General features: G+C 38.0%; 1 protein-coding gene across 3 annotated transcripts in view; it reads left to right on the forward strand.

Moving 5' to 3' along the window:
• Window positions 1–18611, forward strand: part of LMLN (leishmanolysin like peptidase) — a 96683-nt gene that overhangs the window by 42061 nt on the left and 36011 nt on the right. For 2 of the 3 annotated variants that reach the window (XM_068546571.1, XM_068546570.1), the window contains exons 11-13: window positions 1295–1371; window positions 7129–7239; window positions 17061–17193. In XM_068546571.1, coding sequence (XP_068402672.1) covers window positions 1295–1371; window positions 7129–7239; window positions 17061–17193 — 321 coding nt within the window. The remainder of the gene's footprint in view (window positions 1–1294; window positions 1372–7128; window positions 7240–17060; window positions 17194–18611) is intronic. The other variant, XM_068546572.1, reaches the window with a different exon arrangement.

Below are 18611 nucleotides of genomic sequence, written 5' to 3' on the forward strand. Positions count from 1 at the left end.
AAGATCAGATTTGTTTATATAGAAAAAGGAAGGATAAATCCCTGGAAATGGAATTTCTGGGTCAAAGGGTATATGTGTGTGTGTGTGTGTGTGTGTGTGTGTTTTAGATGTCTGTTTAAATAATTAAATACTTGCAGGTTACATACACCATGATCCAAGTTAGCAAAATTATGAAAAGAGTGAAATTAATGCTTGTGCTGACTGTTCTTATCTAGGTGACCACAAAGTAACAGTGATAGAAACTTATGGAAAACATGTACACTTATTTCTCACATGGGAATAAGTTTCTTTATTTTCCTTAAACAGTTTTCTCAAGTGATTCCCTTTAGAAAGCTGTAGATTGGCCAGAAATGAAAATTTACTTAGTTTTCAATAGAAGACTTGAGAGTAGTCATTTTATTAGTTTCATTAACTGCTGCCTTTCCTCTGAAATCAACTTTGTGTCCTTGAACTATTTTTTAAAAAGATGATATTAAAGTACTTGAGATGGCCATCCAGTGTTCAACATAAAGATTAGCAGAATACGGGAATTCCCTGGAGTCCAGTGGTTAGGACTCCATGCTTTCGCTGCTGAGGGCATGGGTTTGATCCCTGGTCTGGGAACTTAGATCCTGCAAGCTGTGCAGGCACCCAAAAAAAAAAAAAAAAAAAAAAAGAAAAATCAGAGCTTCCCAAAGATAGAATATGCTTCCTTAAGAGACAGTGAAGCCCTTACCATTAGGTGACCTTCTGGTAGGAATTTTATTATACAAATTAAGACATTGGGTAGATAGTAGACCTTGATATTTTGGGTCCCTCAGGCAACTCCTTTGATCCTGTGATTCTGTGATACTTGTTTTGCATATTAATATGTATTTCTGTGATCGCAAAGTATAGAAAGTTGGTTATAAAAGCATTTTCTTTGTAATTCAGGCAAGTATTCCATTCCCCACTCCATTATCTGGGCATCTGTCTCAACCACCCACTTTACTTTGCCTGAATAGTGTAATGTTTTTAACAGTATTTCTGTTTCCATATATTTATCTTCATTTTCATCACAGAGTTCTAAATGCTAGTTATCTATCATTACAGGGAAATTGTATACAATATAGACATTTGAGGCAGAAAGTAGATTTTGCTTTAAGCTTCAGTCTTGTCATCTTAAAGAAGGCTTATGTATTCCACTATTTTAAGTCAATATTTTGTCAGCCTCTCACACTTGCAACATTTTAAATATACATCAAAGCACTCACGGAAATTATTGGGACTTGCAAGGAGTCCAGTCTTCTAATTAAAATCTGTTGGTGATTTCCAGAATGAAGCAATGACTGGTTCTCACACCCAGAACCGAGTCCTCTCTCGAATCACTCTGGCGTTAATGGAGGACACTGGGTAAGACAGCTGTGAGAATTTTATATGAATTGTTTATTAAAATGAAATGAATATTAAGATTACTATTAAGATGAAATGAATATTAGTAGCTTAAGAAAATACTGACATTTTACATGAAGTAAAATATAGCTATTTTTAAAATTTTGTGCAGTTAGCTATCCATTACCTGTACCAGCTCCACTCATTCATTCAGTAAATGTTTGAGGCCCTGAGGTGTATAGTAATGAATAGAATAAATCCCTGGCATTATGAGATTTATTTTTTAATAAGTAGAGCCCATGCAGATATGAAGGAAAAGCTTACATAAACAATTTTTTTTAATTGTAAGTGAAATTGGTTTATGTAGAGATTCCTGGTTTTTAAGGCAATAGAACTTTCTTGTAAAGCCATAGAATACTGTTTTTAAATGACTCCAATGGGAGTCTTTTTCGCTGTGGGCTCCTGGGGTTTTTTTGACAAGTCTCAGTTTTTGATAGCTTCCTTGCTTTTTGGTATAGCAGGATGTACCAGGCTGATCTGCACATACCCTATATCATCCTAGATCTGGCATCAGCCAGTTTTCCAAGGAGCACTGGAATGTTCCTTTTGATGGAGAATAGCTTTTAGAAACCACAATCTAGGGACTGTGTTCATTTCTACTGGGTTGTCATTGCTTCTCGTCATTTTCAGTGGACCAAGGAGGGAAATTCATATTTTTGAAAAGAAAAAAAAATGCTGGATTCCTTTTAGTGCCATTATAGCTCTTTCCCATTTATCCCTAAAAAGCAATGGCCAACAAAAGTGGTCCTGCTGCTCTGTTTAACAACCTATTTATAGCCCTTCTGTAAATAATGCTAGTTTCTTTAAGATACCAGTAGGATATAGAAGCACTGTGGAGTGTGTGAGTCACTAGTGAAACCATGGCACTGGTGAATTTTAAAGCATTTCTTCCTTTTTCTGATGCAAGAGAAAAATGAGCCAGATGTTTCTAAGTATCTGGCAGTATTTTTAAATTGTAGATGTGGAAATTAATTTTCATAAATCCATAAGACTTCAGTGTAGATTAGCTAAATTCCTTCTCCCAGTAAAAGACATTATCATGTTTCCATCCAGAAACCTGGGAATCATCCTTGACAACTCCCTCTCCCTACCTCTCACATCTAATCAATCATAAATCTTGCTTAATTTTTAGCTCTTCAGTATCCCAGGAGTCTGTCTACTTTTTGGGTCACATTTATCAAGGCCACCATTATCTTTTCCTTGGATTACTATACTAGCCTTTTTTTAATGTCTCCCTGCACCTCAAGTGGTCCTTTCTACTGCCCAAAGCCCTTCACACATTCTGCAAAATGTCGTTTAGAAGTTTTTTAGGCATGGTGTCTCACACAGTGAGAAATACATCACGACCAAAGTACACACATACATATATAATGGTTAAGAGTAAAGATGTTGACGAGGGTGCCAAAACCATTCAATGGGGAAAGAATAGTTTTTTCAACAAATGGTGTTGGGACAACTGGATATCCATATACAAAAGAATGAACCCCTACCACACATGATATACAAAAATTAACTCAAAATGGATTGAAGATCTAAATATAAGGCTAAAACTATACAACTCTTAGAAGGAAATATTGGTGTAAATCTTCATGATACTAGATTAGGCAGTGATTTCTTAGATATAACACCAAAAGCACAAGCAACCAAAGAAAAAATAGATAAATTGGACTTCATCAAAATTAAATACTTGTACTTCAAAGGACGCTATCAAGAAAGTAGGAAGAACGCGCAAAAGGGGAAAATATTTGCAAATTATCTATCTGATAAGGATCTAGTACCCAGAATATATAAAGAACTCTTACAACTCGAAATAAAAAGACAACTCAATTTAAAAATTGGTGAAGGATTTGAATAGATATTTCTCTAAAGATATACAAATGATTAATAAGCACATGAAATGATTCTCGGCATCATTGGGGAAATGCAAATGAAAACCACAGTGCTACTTCACACCCACTAGGATGGCTATAATAAAAAAGACAATGGCAGGGAATTCAGTGGTTAGGACTCCGTGCTTTCACTGCCAAGGGTGCGGGTTCAGTCCCTGGTGAGGGAACTAAGATCCCACAAGCCATGCGGCAAGGCCAAAAAAAGAAAAAAAAAAAAAATGGCAAATATTGATGTGGGAAAATTGGAGCCCTCATACACTGCTGATGGGAATGTAAAATGATACAGCCACTTTGGAAAATAGTTTGGCATTGATTTACAAAACCAGACATACTCATACCATAGCAACCCAGCGATTATGCTCCTTGGTATTTAATCAAATGGATTAAAAACTTACGCCTACAAAAAAACCTCTATACAGAGGTTTATAACAGCTTTATTCATAATTGCCAAAACGTGGAAACAACCAAGTTGTCCTTCAATATGTGAATGGATAAATAAATTGTGGTATATCCAGACAATGGAATATTATTCAGAGCTAAAAAGAAATGAGCTGTCAAGCCATAAAAGGACATGAAGGAACCTTAAATGCATATTGCTAAGTGAAAGAAGCCAATCTGAAAAGGCTACATACTTATGATTCCAACTATATGACATCCTGGAAAAGGCAAAACTATGGAGAGAGTAAAAAGATCAGTGGTTGCCAGGGGTTAAGGGAAAGGAAGGATGAACAAGCAGAGCACAGAGGGTTTTAAGGGCAATGAAATTATTCTGTATGATACTGTACAGAATAATGATGGCTACATGTTATTATATATTTGTCCAAACTTACTGAATGTACAACAACAAGAGTAAACCCTAATATAAACTGTGGATTTTAGGTGATGATGACGTGTCAATGTAGGTGTATTGATTGTAACAAATGTAGCACTCTGTTGCAGTATATTGATAGTAGGGGGAGGGTATGTGTGTTGCAGCGCAGGGGCTGTATGGGAACTCTGTACTGGCCACTCAGTTTTGCTGTGTGCCTAAAACTGCTCTAAAAATGTTTAAAAAAAGGAATGAAGTGCTAATACATGCTATGACACGTATGAACCTTGAAAATATTATGCCAAGTGAAAGAAGCCAGATGCAAAGGACCACACTCCATTTCTATGAAAGGTCCACAATACACTAACCTACAAAGACAGGCAATAGACTAGTGGTTGCCAGGGACTGAGGAGTGACTGCTAATGGGTACATAGTTTTTTGGGGTGATGAAAATGTTCTGAAATTAGATCGTGGTAATGGTTTCACAACCTTGTGAGTATACTAAAAACATTGAATTGTACACATTATGAGGGTAAATTTTATGGTATGTTAATTATATTTCCATTTTTTTAAAAGCTCACAAACATTGAAGCCAGAACGCTAGATTCAAATCCCAGCTCTGCCATTTACTAGTTGTATTCTTGCCTCAGTTCTTTCCTCTGTAAAATAGGGATAAAAAGTGATATCTACCTCATAGAGTTTCATGAACCTTGAATGAGTTGATATATGTAAACCCCTTAATAGAGTACTTGGCACATTATAAGGGCCAATTAAGTATTAGCTATTACATATAAAAGTGAATCATTCGGGACTCCCCTCGTGGCGCAGTGGTTAAGAATCCGCCTGCCAATGCAGGGGACGTGGGTTCGAGCCCTGGTCCGGGAAGATCCCACATGCCACAGAGCAACTAAGCCTGTGCACCACAACTAGCGCTCTAGAGCCCGTGAGCCACAGCTACTGAGCCCGCAGGCCACAACTACTGAAGCCCACACGCCACAACTACTGAAGCCCATGCGCCTAGAGCCTGTGCTCCACAACAAGAGAAGCCACTGCCATGAGAAGTCCGCGTACCGCAACGAAGAGTAGCCCCCACTCGCCACAACTAGAGAAAGCCCATGCACAGCAACAAAGACCCAACGCAGCCCAAAATTAATTAATTAATTAATTAAAAACAACAACAACAAAAAAAACTGAATCATTCAAAGTTTCACGAAACAATATTTACCCTTACTATCTACAATGTAGTCCTCTTTTTCTATTGATTTTATTTTTTTAATCTTTTATTTTAATATGTAATTTTTTTACAGGTGTATTCTATTGATTTTAAAAGACAGAGAGAGAGAAAGAAACGTTAAGGTCCACTAAATTGATTTCACAACCCACTAATGCCACCAAGAAATCTTGTTTCTAATTGCTCCCTCAGCTAACTTGTGCTCACCCTTCTAGGTTTAGCTTAAAGTTTCTTCCTCAGAAGAACCTTTCCTAATTCCCCAGACTAGCTTAGGTTTCCCTATCAATGTGCTCCTATTATCACCTTGTACTTAACCTCTGTCCTACTTATCACACTTGTAAGTTTCTTTTTGGTATCTGCCTTCCCCACTAGATTATATTGTTCACAAGGGCAGAAACTGTTTATTCACTGCTGTAGCCTTAGCTACACTTAGCAAAGTGCCTAGCACATAAGAAGTGCTTAATAACTGTTGACTAATAGTACAGGAAGAACTGGAAAGAAAACATATGAAGGAGGTTTCAAGAAATGTAGCTGGAGTGCCTAGCAGATGATTGAATGATAGTTGATAACTATGCTTTGCACTCATCAACCTATACTAGATACGGTAATTCCCAAGGGAATCTAATTACATTATATTTTATCCTTTGGGAGAAGGACTTCCTTACCTAGGCACTGCTAAAATACTTGCTAGTGTGCAAGATTAAGGGCACCTGTTACTGTCCAGACAGCTTGACCTGCTGTGATACCAAGTTAGCTAATTAAGGTGACTTACACTGTAGCTGCAGAGAGGCTTCAGGCATTTTGGTACTGGAGTGCCAGGCTTTATTTCTTCAGTTTCTCTCTGAGTGTTCTGTTCTGTGAAAGGGGAGAAGGTTTTGAAAGATGCTATGTTACATATTTCTGCTGTTGTTAGATTTTGTGGGAAGTGCTAGAGTGGAGGGGATGATTCTTATCATTCCCTCAACTTTTTTTTTTTTTTTTTTTTCCCTCAACTTTTGAGCCTGTGTTTTTATTACTGTTTTGGTAATTCTAAGGGGAGAAGATATAATACAAGCATGAAAGAAGCTATTTTGTATAGCTTTATAACTTGTAAACTAATCTCGTCATTAAGAATAAAGAAGAAAAACTAACAAAAGTAGGTTCGTTGCCTTTGATTAATTTTGCCAGGAAAGTATCGATAAATCACTGTGGTTTTTCTCTGAAATTGGAACATTTTTAATGTATTGGCCATAGTATTCATTTGTCTTATTATCATGGTGTAATGTTTAGTCACAAGCAGGAGCCATATTGATAGAGTATCACAAATTCAAGGCCAGGGAAGCAAGAAACTAGGGCCAACTGGATCAGATTAGGTAAAGGCTAGACAACTAGTAATTCTACTTTTCTTCTTCAGTTTACTCCCTTCTCTTTTTCTCTCATTCTCTTTGTTTCTTTGCCTTTTATTCCCCTTGTCTCACACCTTAATCATTTTCTCCTCTGTGACTTATATCATCTTTGAAAATTACAATGGGAACATGGTTTGGTTTGGTTTGGTTTTTTTCAAATGTAAAAGCACCCTCGAGTACTCATGTTTTCCTCAAGACTAAAATTTCACAGTCCCTGCTGCAGTGATCCTGTGCAGCAATCCTGTGCAGCAAGGACTTTGTTTGTAAATGCTCATCTGTGGGGATGGTCATCAAAGTCCTTTTTGAGGTTCTAGTTTGCTCATTGTTGAGATTTGTAATTGGTATGCTGGAGTTGTTTTTTAAATGACAGTAATATAAAGTGCTTTGTTTGAATTATTTCCACAGCTGGTATAAAGCTAATTACAGCATGGCTGAGAAGTTAGACTGGGGCCGAGGAATGGGCTGTGACTTTGTCAGGAGGAGCTGTAAATTCTGGATTGATCAGCAGAGACAAAAGTAAGGATGCCTTTCCTCCTAATGTCTTTGATGACACAGTTTATTCCTGATTTTGTTCTCTATCCGGAGCGTAAAGTGTCCCGATTTTCAAAATGTCGTCTAAACAGTTCAATTTCAAAATGTGTAGAAAACCATCTACAGTTCTTTATGATTATATCATAATAAGTAGCCACAGTATTGTTTCAAAGCATATACCAAAAGAATCTACAGTGTGAGCACCAGAGCCATAAAACATTTCTGTTTACCTTGTAATTCATAAATATATATATTGCAAAATTTTGCATACTCTAGCATTCTTATTTGTTGTCTTCAGAGAATGCACTCATAAACATAGATGCAACTATTTATTCAGTATAGAAAACATAAAGCAACATTTAAATAGTGGTCCTCTAATCTGGATCCATCTCATAATTACCTAGCAAGCTTTTTAAAAAATACAGTCTCCAATTTTGGGGGAAACATGCACACACACATGCGCTCATATATTTACAAATGTATATATTTTTAAATTTTTTGAGGTAATTGTAGATTCACATACAGTTGTAGAAAAAATAGAGATCTCATGTGTACTTTATCCAGTTTCCTTGATTGGTAACATCTTGCAAAACTGTAGTACCATATCACACCCAGGATATTGATATTGATACAGTCAGATACAAAATATTTGGATCACCACAGGGATCCCTCCTATTGCCCTTTTGTAACCATACCCACTTCCCTCCCACCCCTGGAAACTACTAATCTGTTCTCCATTTCTGTAATTTTGTCATTTCAAGGATGTTATATAAATGGACTCATAATGGTATATACCCTTTTGGGACTGGCTTTTTTCACTCAGCATAATTTTCTGAGGATTCACCCAGTTGTTGTGTATATCAAAACTTTGCTCATTCTTATGGCTGAATAATATTCCATGATATAGATGTACCACAGTTTGTTTAACCATTCACATGTTGACATCTGGGTTGTTTCTAGTTTTTGGCTATTATGAATAAAGCTGATATAAACTTTTGTGTACAGGATTGTGTGTGAACATAAATCTTCATTTTTCTAGAATAAGTGCCTAGGAGTGCAATCACTGTGTAATATGGTAGTTGCAAGTTTAGTGTTGTAAGAAACTGCCAAACTCTTTTCCAGAATGGCTATACCATTTTATATTCCAACCAGCAATGTATGAGGAATAACAGTTTCTCCACATCCTCACCAGCATTTGGTATTGTCACCTTTTCTTTTTTTTAACATCTTTATTGGAGTATAATTGCTTTACAGTGTTGTGTTAGTTTCTGCTGTATAACAAAGTGAATCAGGTATATGCATACGTATATCTGCATATCCCCTTCCTCTTGCGTCTCCCTCCCACCCTCCTTATCCCACCCCTCTAGGTGGTCACAAAGCACCAAGCTGACCTCCCTGTGCCATGCAGCTGCTTCCCACTAGCTATCTATTTTACAGTTGGTAGTGTATATATGTCAGTGCTACTCTCTCACTTCGTCCCAGCTTACCTTTCCCCCTCCCCATGTCCTCAGGTCCATTCTCTATGTCTGTGTCTTTATTCCTGTCCTGCCCCTAGGTTCTTCAGAACCATTTTTTTTTTTAGATTCCATATATATGTGTTAGCATACGGTATTAGTTTTTCTCTTTCTGACTCACTCTGTATGACAGACTCTAGGTCCATCCACCTCACTACAAATAACTCAATTTTGTTTCTTTTTATGGCTTGAGTAATATTCCATTATATATATGCGCCACATCTTCTTTATCCATTCACCTGTTGATGGACACTTCTGTTGCTTCCATGTCCGGGCTGTTGTAAATAGAGCTGCAATGAACATTGTGGTACATGACTTTTTTTGAATTATGCTTTTCTCAGGGTATATGCCCAGTAGAGGGATTTCTAGGTCATTTGGTAGTTCCATCTTTAGTTTTTTAAGGACCTCCATATTGTTCTCCATAGTGGCTGTATCAATTTACATTCCCACCAACAGTGCAAGAGGGTTCCCTTTTCTCCACACCCTCTCCAGCATTTATTGTTTGTAGATTTTTTGATGATGGCCATTCTGACCAGTGTGAGGTGATACCTCAGTGTAATTTTGATTTGCATTTCTCTAATAATTAGTGCTGTTGAGCATCTTTTCACTTGTTTGTTGGCAATCTATATATCTTCTTTGGAGAAATGTCTATTTAGGTCTTTTGCCCATTTTTGGATTGGGTTGTTTGTTTTTGGATATTGAGCTGCATGAGCTGCTTATATATTTTGGAGATTAATCCTTTGTCAGTTGATTTGTTTGCAAATATTTTCTCCCATTCTGAGGGTTGTCTTTTCGTCTTGTTTATGGTTTCCTTTGCTGTGCAAAAGCTTTTAAGCTTCATTAGGTCCCAGTTGTTTATTTTTGTTTTTATTTCCATTTCTCTAGGAGGTGGGTCAAAAAGGATCTTGCTGTGATTTATGTCATAGAGTGTTCTGCCTATGTTTTCCTCTAAGAGTTTTACAGTGTCTGGCCTTACATTTAGGTCTTTAATCCATTTTGAGTTTATTTTTGTGTATGGTGTTAGGAAGTGTTCTAATTTCATTCTTTTACATGTAGCTGTCCAGTTTTCCCAGCACCACTTATTGAAGAGGCTGTCTTTTCTCCGTTGTATATTCTTATCTCCTTTATCAAAAATAAGGTGACCATATGTGCGTGGGTTTATCTCTGTGCTTTCTATCTTGTTCCACTGATCTATATTTCTGTTTGTGTGCCAGTACCATATTGTCTTGATTACTATAGCTTTGTAGTATAGTCTGAAGTCAGGGAGCCTGATTCCTCCAGCTCTGTTTTTTTTTTCTCAAGATTGTTTTGGCTATTCAGGGTCTTTTGTGTTTCCATACAAATTGTGCAGTTTTTTATTCTAGTTCTGTGAAAAATGCCATGGGTAGTTTGATAGGGATTGCACTGAATCTGTAGATTGCTTTGGGTAGTAGAGTCATTTTCACAATGTTGATTCTTCCAATCCAAGAACATAGTATATCTCTCCATCTGTTTGTATCATCTTTAATTTTTTTCATCAGTGTCTTATAGTTTTCTGCATACAGGTCTTTTGTCTCCTTAGGTAGGTTTATTCCTAGGTATTTTATTCTTTTTGTTGCAATGGTAAATGGGAGTGTTTCCTTAATTTCTCTTCCAGATTTTTCATCATTAGTGTATAGGAATGCAAGAGATTTCTGTGTATTAATTTTGTATCCTTCTACTCTACCGAATTCATTGATTAGCTCTAGTAGTTTTCTGGTAGCATCTTTAGGATTCTCTATATATAGTATCCTGTCATCTGCAAACAATGACAGTTTTACTTCTTCTTTTCCAATTTATATTTCTTTTTCTTCTCTGATTGCTGTGGCTAAAACTTCCAAAACTATGTTGAATAATAGTGGTGAGAGTGGGCAACCTTGTCTTTTTCCTGATCTTAGAGGAAATGGTTTCAGTTTTTCACCATTGACAACGATGTTGGCTGTGGGTTTGTCACATATGGCCTTTATTATGTTGAAGTAGGTTCCCTCTATGCCTACTTTCTGGAGAGTTTTTATCATAAATGGGTGTTGAATTTTGTCAAAGGCTTTTTCTGCATCTATTGAGATGATCATATGGTTTTTATCCTTCAATTTGTTAATATGGTATATCACATTGATTGGTTTGCATATCTTGAAGAGTCTTTGCATTGCTGGGATAAACCCCACTTGACCATGGTGTATGATCCTATTAATGTGCTGTTGGATTCTGTTTGCTAGTATTTTGTCAAGGATTTTTGCATCGATGTTCATCAGAGATATTGGCCTGTAGTTTTCTTTTTTTGTGACATCTTTGCTGGTTTTGGTATCAGGGTGATGGTGGCCTCATAGAATGAGTTTGGTAGTGTTCCTCTCTCTTCTATATTTTGGAAGAGTTTGAGAAGGATAGGTGTTAGCTCTTCTGTGAATATTTGATAGAATTCACCTGTGAAGCCATCTGGTCCTGGACTTTTGTTTGTTGGAAGATTTTTAATCACAGTCTCAATTTCAGTGCTTGTGATTGGCCTCTTTATATTTTCTATTTCTTCCTGGTTCAGTCTTGGAAGGTTATACCTTTCTAAGAATTTGTCCATTTCTTCCAGGTTGTCCATTTTATTGGCATATGGTTGCTTTTAATAATCTCTCATGATCCTTTGTATTTCTGCAGTGTCCATTGTTACTTCTTTTTCATTTCTAATTCTATTGATTTGAGTCTTTCCCCTTTTTTTCTTGATGAGTCTGGCTAATGGTTTATCAATTTTGTTTATCTTCTCAAGGAACCAGCTTTTAGTTTTGTTGATCTTTGCTATCGTTTTCTTCATTTCTTTTTCATTTATTTCTGATCTGATCTTTATGATTTCTTTCCTTCTTCTAACTTTGGGGTTATTTTGTTCTTCTTTCTCTAATTGCTTTAGGTGTAAGGTTAGGTTGTTTATTTGAGATGTTTCTTGTTTCTTAAAGTAGGATTGTATTGCTATAAACTTCCCTCTTAGAACTGCTTTTGCTGCATCCCATAGGTTTTGGGTTGTCGTGTTTTCATTGTCATTTGTTTCTAGGTATTTTTTGATTTCCTCTTTGATTTCTTCAGTGATCTCTTGGTTATTTAGTAGTGTATTGTTTAGCCTCCATGTGTTTATATTTTTTACAGATTTTTTCCTGTAATTGCTATCTAGTCTCATAGCGTTGTGGTCAGAAAAGATACTTGATATGATTTCAATTTTCTTAAATTTACCAAGGCTTGATTTGTGACCCAAGATATGATCTGTCCTGGAGAATGTTCCATGAGCACTTGAGAAGAAAGTGTATTCTGTTGTTTTTGGATGGAATGTCCTATAAATATCAGTTAAGTCCATCTTGTTTAATGTGTCATTTAAAGCTTGTGTTTCCTTATTTATTTTCATTTTGGATGATCTGTCCATTGGTGAAAGTGGGGTGTTAAAGTCCCCTACTATGATTGTGTTACTGTTGATTTCCCCTTTTATGGCTGTCAGCATTTGTCTTATGTATTGAGGTGCTCCTATGTTGGGTACATAAATATTTACAATTGTTATATCTTCTTCTTGGATTGATCCTTTGGTCATTATATAGTGTCCTTCTTTGTCTCTTGTAATAGTCTTTATTTTAAAGTTTATTTTGTCTGATATGAGAATTGCTACTCCAGCTTTCTTTTGATTTCCATTTGCATGGAATATCTTTTTCCATCCCCTCACTTTCAGTCTGTATGTGTCCCTAGGTCTGAAGTGGGTCTCTTGTAGACAGCATATGTACGGGTCTTGTTTTTGTATCCATTCAGCCAGTCTATGTCTTTTCATTGGAGCATTTAATCCATTTACATTTAAGGTAATTATCGATATGTATGTTCCTGTTACCATTTTCTTAACTGTTTTGGGTTTGTTATTGTAGGCCTTTTCCTTCTCTTGTGTTTCCTGCCTAGAGAAGCTCCTTTAGCATTTGTTGTAAAGCTGGTCTGGTGGTGCTGAATTGTCTTAGCTTTTGCTTATCTGTAAAGGTTTCTCCATCGAATCTGAATGAGATCCTTGCTGGGTAGAGTAATCTTGGTTGTAGGTTTTTCCCTTTCATCACTTTAAATATGTCCTGCCACTCCCTTCTGGTTTCCAGAGTTTCTGCTGAAAAAGCAGCTGTTAACCTTATGGGGATTCCCTTGTATGTTATTTGTTGCTTTTCCCTTGCTGCTTTTAATATTTTTTCTTTGTATTTAATTTTTGATAGTTTGATTAATATGTGTCTTGGCATGTTTCTCCTTGGATTTATCCTTTATGTGAACCTCTGTGCTTCCTGGACTTGATTGACTTGATTGACTATTTCCTTTCCCATGTTAGGGAAGTTTTTGACTATAATCTCTTCAAATATTTTCTCAGACCGTTTCTTTTTCTCTTCTTCTTCTGGGACCCCTATAATTCAAATGTTGCTGTGTTTAATGTTGTCCCAGAGGTCTCTGAGACTGTCCTCAATTCTTTTCATTCTTTTTTCTTTATTCTGCTCCCTGGCAGTTATTTCCACCATTTTATCTTCCAGCTCACTTATCCGTTCTTCTGCCTCAGTTATTCTGTTACTGATTCCTTCTAGAGTATTTGTTGTTTTAGTAATTGTGTTATTCATCACTGTTTGTTTGCTCTTTAGTTCTTCTAGATCCTTGGTAAATGTTTCTTGTATTTTCTCCATTCTGTTTCTGAGATTTTGGATTATCTTTACTGTCATTACTCTGAATTCTTTTTCGGGTAGGTTTCCTGTTTCTTCTTCGTTTATTTGGTCTTGTAGGTTTTCACCTTGCTTCTTCATCTGTAACATATTTTTTTGTCGTTTCCTTTTTTTTTTTTTTTTTGATGGGTGGTACTGTATTCCTGTCTTACTGGTTGTTTGGCCTGAGACGTTCAGCACTGGAGTTTGCAGGCAGTTAGATAGAGCTGAGTCTTGGTGCTGAGATGAGGACCTTCTGGAGGCCTCACTCCGATTGATATTCCCTGGGGTCTGAGGTTCTCTGTTAGTCCAGCAGTTTGGACTCAGAGCTCCCACCACAGGAGCTTGGGCCCAACCTCTGGCCTGGGAACCAAGATCCCGCAAGCTTCACAGCACAGTTAAAAAAAAAAAAAAAAAAAAGGAAGAAAGAAAAAAAAGAGCAGTACAATATCAAAGAATAAAAAACAAAAGAAAATTAGAAAGATAAAAATATATCAGGAAAAATAAAACTATAATTGAAACAACTGCAACAGGTAAAATAAAACCCCAGCAAAAAAAAGAAAAAAAAGGGAGGGGGGCAACAAGCCAAAAGGAGAGATCACTAACAAAGTATAAAGAATAAAATAAAATTAGAAAAATAAAAGCTTTATTAGGAAAAATATAAAAGAATCAACAACAGTGAATCAACAAGGTAAAACAGAACCCCAATCTAAAAGTGGAAAAAAAAACAAAGAAAAAGCCTTGGCTATGGGGGCACAGTTTAGGCTGGGGGGGTGGGGGTGGAACTTAGGCAGAGGTGGGGTGTAGGGTGGGGCAGGACCTAGGCAGGTGGGGGGTGAAATTTGAGCATGGCACAGGGCCTCTGCTTAGGACCTGCCCAGAAAGGGAGAGGCAGCACGTCGAAAGGAGGACCTCTGGAGTGTGGGGTTCCGGAGTTTGGACGTAGGGCCCTGCGTGAGGGTGTGTGGGTGGGGTTTAGGCCCAGCACCGTTGGAGGGGGTCTCAGAGGGGATCTCCGAGTGTAGAGGTGGGGCCCTGGGTGGGGGTGTAGGGGCGGGGCTTGGGCTCTGTGTGGCAGGAGGGAGGCTCCAAGGGCAGAGGATTAGGCCTGGGAGCCCAGCAGGCTTCCCGGTGCCTAAGTGGACAGGGAAAGCACTGGCCCTGTTCTCTTCTGTTCCTTTGCGCCCCTCCCCCACTGTCTCCCCCAGGCTGTCCACCGTCGGGCTGGACCCCTAACTGTGGGTGTGTCCTGCTGGGTGTAGGAACTCCTTCCCCTCCCCCATCCACCCCTCAGGGGTGCAGGTCCCGTAGGTCCAGCCTTTACTTTTGCTCCCCCTTCCCTCCCTCCCACTCCCTCAGGACCCACGTGGCTGGAGGGGGCCTAGGTGGGCAGAGGATCAGGCCCGGGTTCTCAACAGGTTCCTGGGGGTCCAGGTGGGCAGGGGAAACCTGACCACACTCCCTTTTGATCTTCTGCCCTCCCAGTGGTTCCCCAGTTTCCCCCTTGGGGAGTGGGATCCCTTCCGCTCCCCCAGCCGCCCCTCAGGGGTGCCAGTCCCATCCCACCTCCACTTCTCCTCCCCCCTCACTCCTCCCATGCCCCACATCCTACCTAGTCACTGGGGTTTCCTCCCATCCCCTTAGGTCTCCATGGTCCCCCACGGGAGCCTGGTAGGTGCCCTAGTTGTGAGGAGATGCAAATTCCACATCCTCCTAGTACGCCATCTTGACTGCCCCCGTCACCGTTTTTTATTTTAGCTATTCTGAAAGGTAGTGTGATATATCATTGTGATTTTAATTTGCATTTCCCTAATGGCTAATGATGTTGAACATCTTTTAATGTACTTATTTGCTATCTACATATCCTCTTTGGTGAGATGTCTCTTCGTGTCTTATGCCAATATGACTTTTAGTTCTCTTAATAAGGTTTTTGTGGAGCAAAAGTTTTTTAACTTTGATGAATTTCAAATTATCAGTTTGTCCTTTTATGAGTCATACTAATGCCTGATTCCTGCCTTCATACATTCTGATTCAATTGGTATGGGGTGCAAGGTGGGCGTGGAGACTTTAAAAATCTCTCTAGATGATTCTAATGTGCAGCAAAATTTGGGAACAACTACACTGGCAGATCAGGTTGTAGTACTGGAGTTAACTAGCTGTCCCAAAAGTAACTGCAATGCTTCCTGCTACTGCTTATGAGCAGCTTTTCTCACAGCAGGCTTATAACTCAGACGTCAGACTCCTTAGTAGAAACTATGAGTGATTTAAACTGCTTTGAGGCCTAGCCCAGATGACAAAAGATAAGAATAACATCTTTAACACAAGTACCCATCACCAGGTACTTCTGTGATGAGCAAGGCACTGGCCTTGGAGAGAGAGATTGAAGTCTCAGCTCTGTCCCTCATCAGCTTTATGATCTTGGGCAAGCTAATTGTCTCAAACTTTTTACTTATCAGTAAAATGAAGATACTAGTTCTACTTTGGAGGGTTCCTTTTAGAAATAATGAGATTATATACTATTTGAAAGTTCTATTAATCATAAAATGCCAAATAAAATGTGTATGGTCAGGCCATTCAAGATGGCTGTCCTCTTGTTCTCTGTTCATCTGCTCGACCAGTCCCTGCTTCATTCACATGACTATCCAATCCTCTGAATTATAGGGCTTAATCAGTAACTGCCTACCTGCTTGCCCCCACCCCAGCTGCTGGCTTCCCTGGTAACTGATGAGCCCACCTGACGTCAGTTCCCCCATAAATGGTAGCCCCTTTCTCCCCTGAGTAGGGAAGATTGCTGCCATGTCCCGCCTGCAGTCTACCATACACGGTGGGGTGTCACTCCAGGACGCTTTTGTTTCAGATGTGTAAGAATAAACCATTGATGTCTTTGTCACTGTCTCTGCGCTCTTTCTTCAGTCTGGAGGCTGGGCATCTACCAGGCTTGCAAGCCTGCGGGATACAACATCATATTATTCCCCAACATAGTTCCTTAGTCTGAATGCATCACAATCACCTGGGGAATTTTTTTTTTTTTTCACGGTGCCATGTGCAGCTTGCAGGATCTCAGTTCCCCGACTGGGGATTGAACCCGGGCCATGGCAGTGAAAACCCAGAATCCTAACCACTAGGCCACCAGGGAACTCCCCCGGGAAACCTTTTTTAAAAAATAATATAAAAATACAAGTCCCACGTCCATTTCTGGGAAGATGTAGATGTACTCTTTCCTAGTCCTCCTTCTAAGCACAACTAAAACCCCTAGACATTATAAATAAAACAACTGTAAGAAGACTCTGAAAGGTAGAGAGAAGAAGGCAGACTGGTTAGGGACCTTGGAACTCCATTTTATGGCAAAAGTGGAGAAAGAGATAAATAGGACCTTATTTAATAACAGTGAAAGAGTCATATATCTAGCATTAATCCTCACACCTACATTAAGCATTTCCTTTATGCTTTGAAAAGTAAGTTTATAACTTACAACTGATTTAGCAATTAGTTTTAAGGTATTAAAACATATTGAAATTGTAATGGAAAAGACAAACTCTAGAATAGACTTATAATATCTTCTTCAGAGTTTGATACCATGGTGTTTTATCTTTGTGTACAGGAGACAAATGCTGAGCCCTTACTGTAACACGCTCAGAAGTAATCCATTGCAGTTAACTTGCAGACAGGACCAGAGAGCAGTTGCAGTGTGTAATTTGCAGAAGTTTCCGAAACCTTTACCTCAGGAGTACCAGGTAACACTTGTTTGGGGCACGGTTTCAGGAATCAACCTTTTAAAAAGAAGTCTCCATTTTGAATTAGAAGAGTGAATTCTCTTAAGTTTTTCAATTTTTAAGCCCCCATTTGTTTTCTGTAAGTTAGAAAAAACTGAAGAATTCTTCCATTTCTTTATAACCAATGTGTTAATTGATAGCAATTAATTAATATCCAGCAATGTCTTGTAGTAATGGTAAGAGACGTTTAGAATATTTATTTTGATCTATTTTAAAATATATATTTATTTTTTTATTTATTTGGCTGCGCCAGGTCTTAGTTGTGGCATGTGGGATCTAGTTCCCTGACCAGGGTTCGAACTCGGGCGCCCTGCATTGGGAGCGTGGAGTCTTAACCACTGGACCACTGGGGAAGTCCCTATTTTGATCTACTTTTTATAAATTGTTTGTATTTTCTTTTTAATTATTTCCAAAGTCTTCGTCTTTAATTTATATCAAAAACAAGGTTCTTTAAAGAAAGAAACTAACCGAAGAAGACAAATATCATATGTCACTTATATGCGGAATCTTTAAAAAATGATACAACTAAACTTATTTACAAAACAGAAACAGACTCACAGACTTAGAGAACGAACTTATGGTTACCAGGGGGGAAGGGGGAGGGGGAGGGATAGATTGGGAGCTTGGGATTGACATGTACACACTGATGTATTTAAAATAGATAACCAATAAAGACCTACTGTATATCACAGGGAACTCTGCTGAATACTCTGTAATTACCTAAATGGAAAAAGAATTTGAAAAACAATAGATACATGTATAACTGAATCACTTTGCTGTACACCTGAAACTAACACAACATTGTTAATCAACTACACCCATTATAAAATAAAAAAAATTTTTAAAAAGGAAATAAAATAGAGTAACTAAGGTACTGTAGTTCAGTTAATTAGAAGACTTGGAAGTTCTGCTTTAGAAAAGTTTGCCTAATGAGATCTGAAAGATGAAGGAAACGGTCCCATGTGTCCAGTCTGAATCTCTGATTTGACCTTTAAGTTTTTTGTTGAAGTGGCTATTTCTAAAAAAAGCCTCAGCTCTGCCTGCCATTGACAGAGGACCCATTAGTCAGAAATGATATCTCAGAAGTGAATTTAAAGTGATTGCTGCTAAATTTTGAGCTTCCTACATATGTTTATGACCACACTGAGTGCTTTAGACACCAGAAGATGGCGACTATATATTTCTACTCTTAGTAATATAATCTAAAATGTGAAATCTTTAAAATTTATCTGGTACCTTGTTCCTTTGGTGTTCAAAGTATTTTATATATATGATCTCATTCATTTTCTTATGGTTTTTTCAAGTTTGTCAAAACAACATATAAATTAATTCTCCTAAAAACACTTGAAGTACATTAAATTTAAAACATCTTAATTCTA

Source organism: Eschrichtius robustus, chromosome 6 (genome assembly GCF_028021215.1).
Source record: "Eschrichtius robustus isolate mEscRob2 chromosome 6, mEscRob2.pri, whole genome shotgun sequence".
In the NCBI taxonomy this organism is placed as follows: Eukaryota; Metazoa; Chordata; class Mammalia; order Artiodactyla; family Eschrichtiidae; genus Eschrichtius; species Eschrichtius robustus.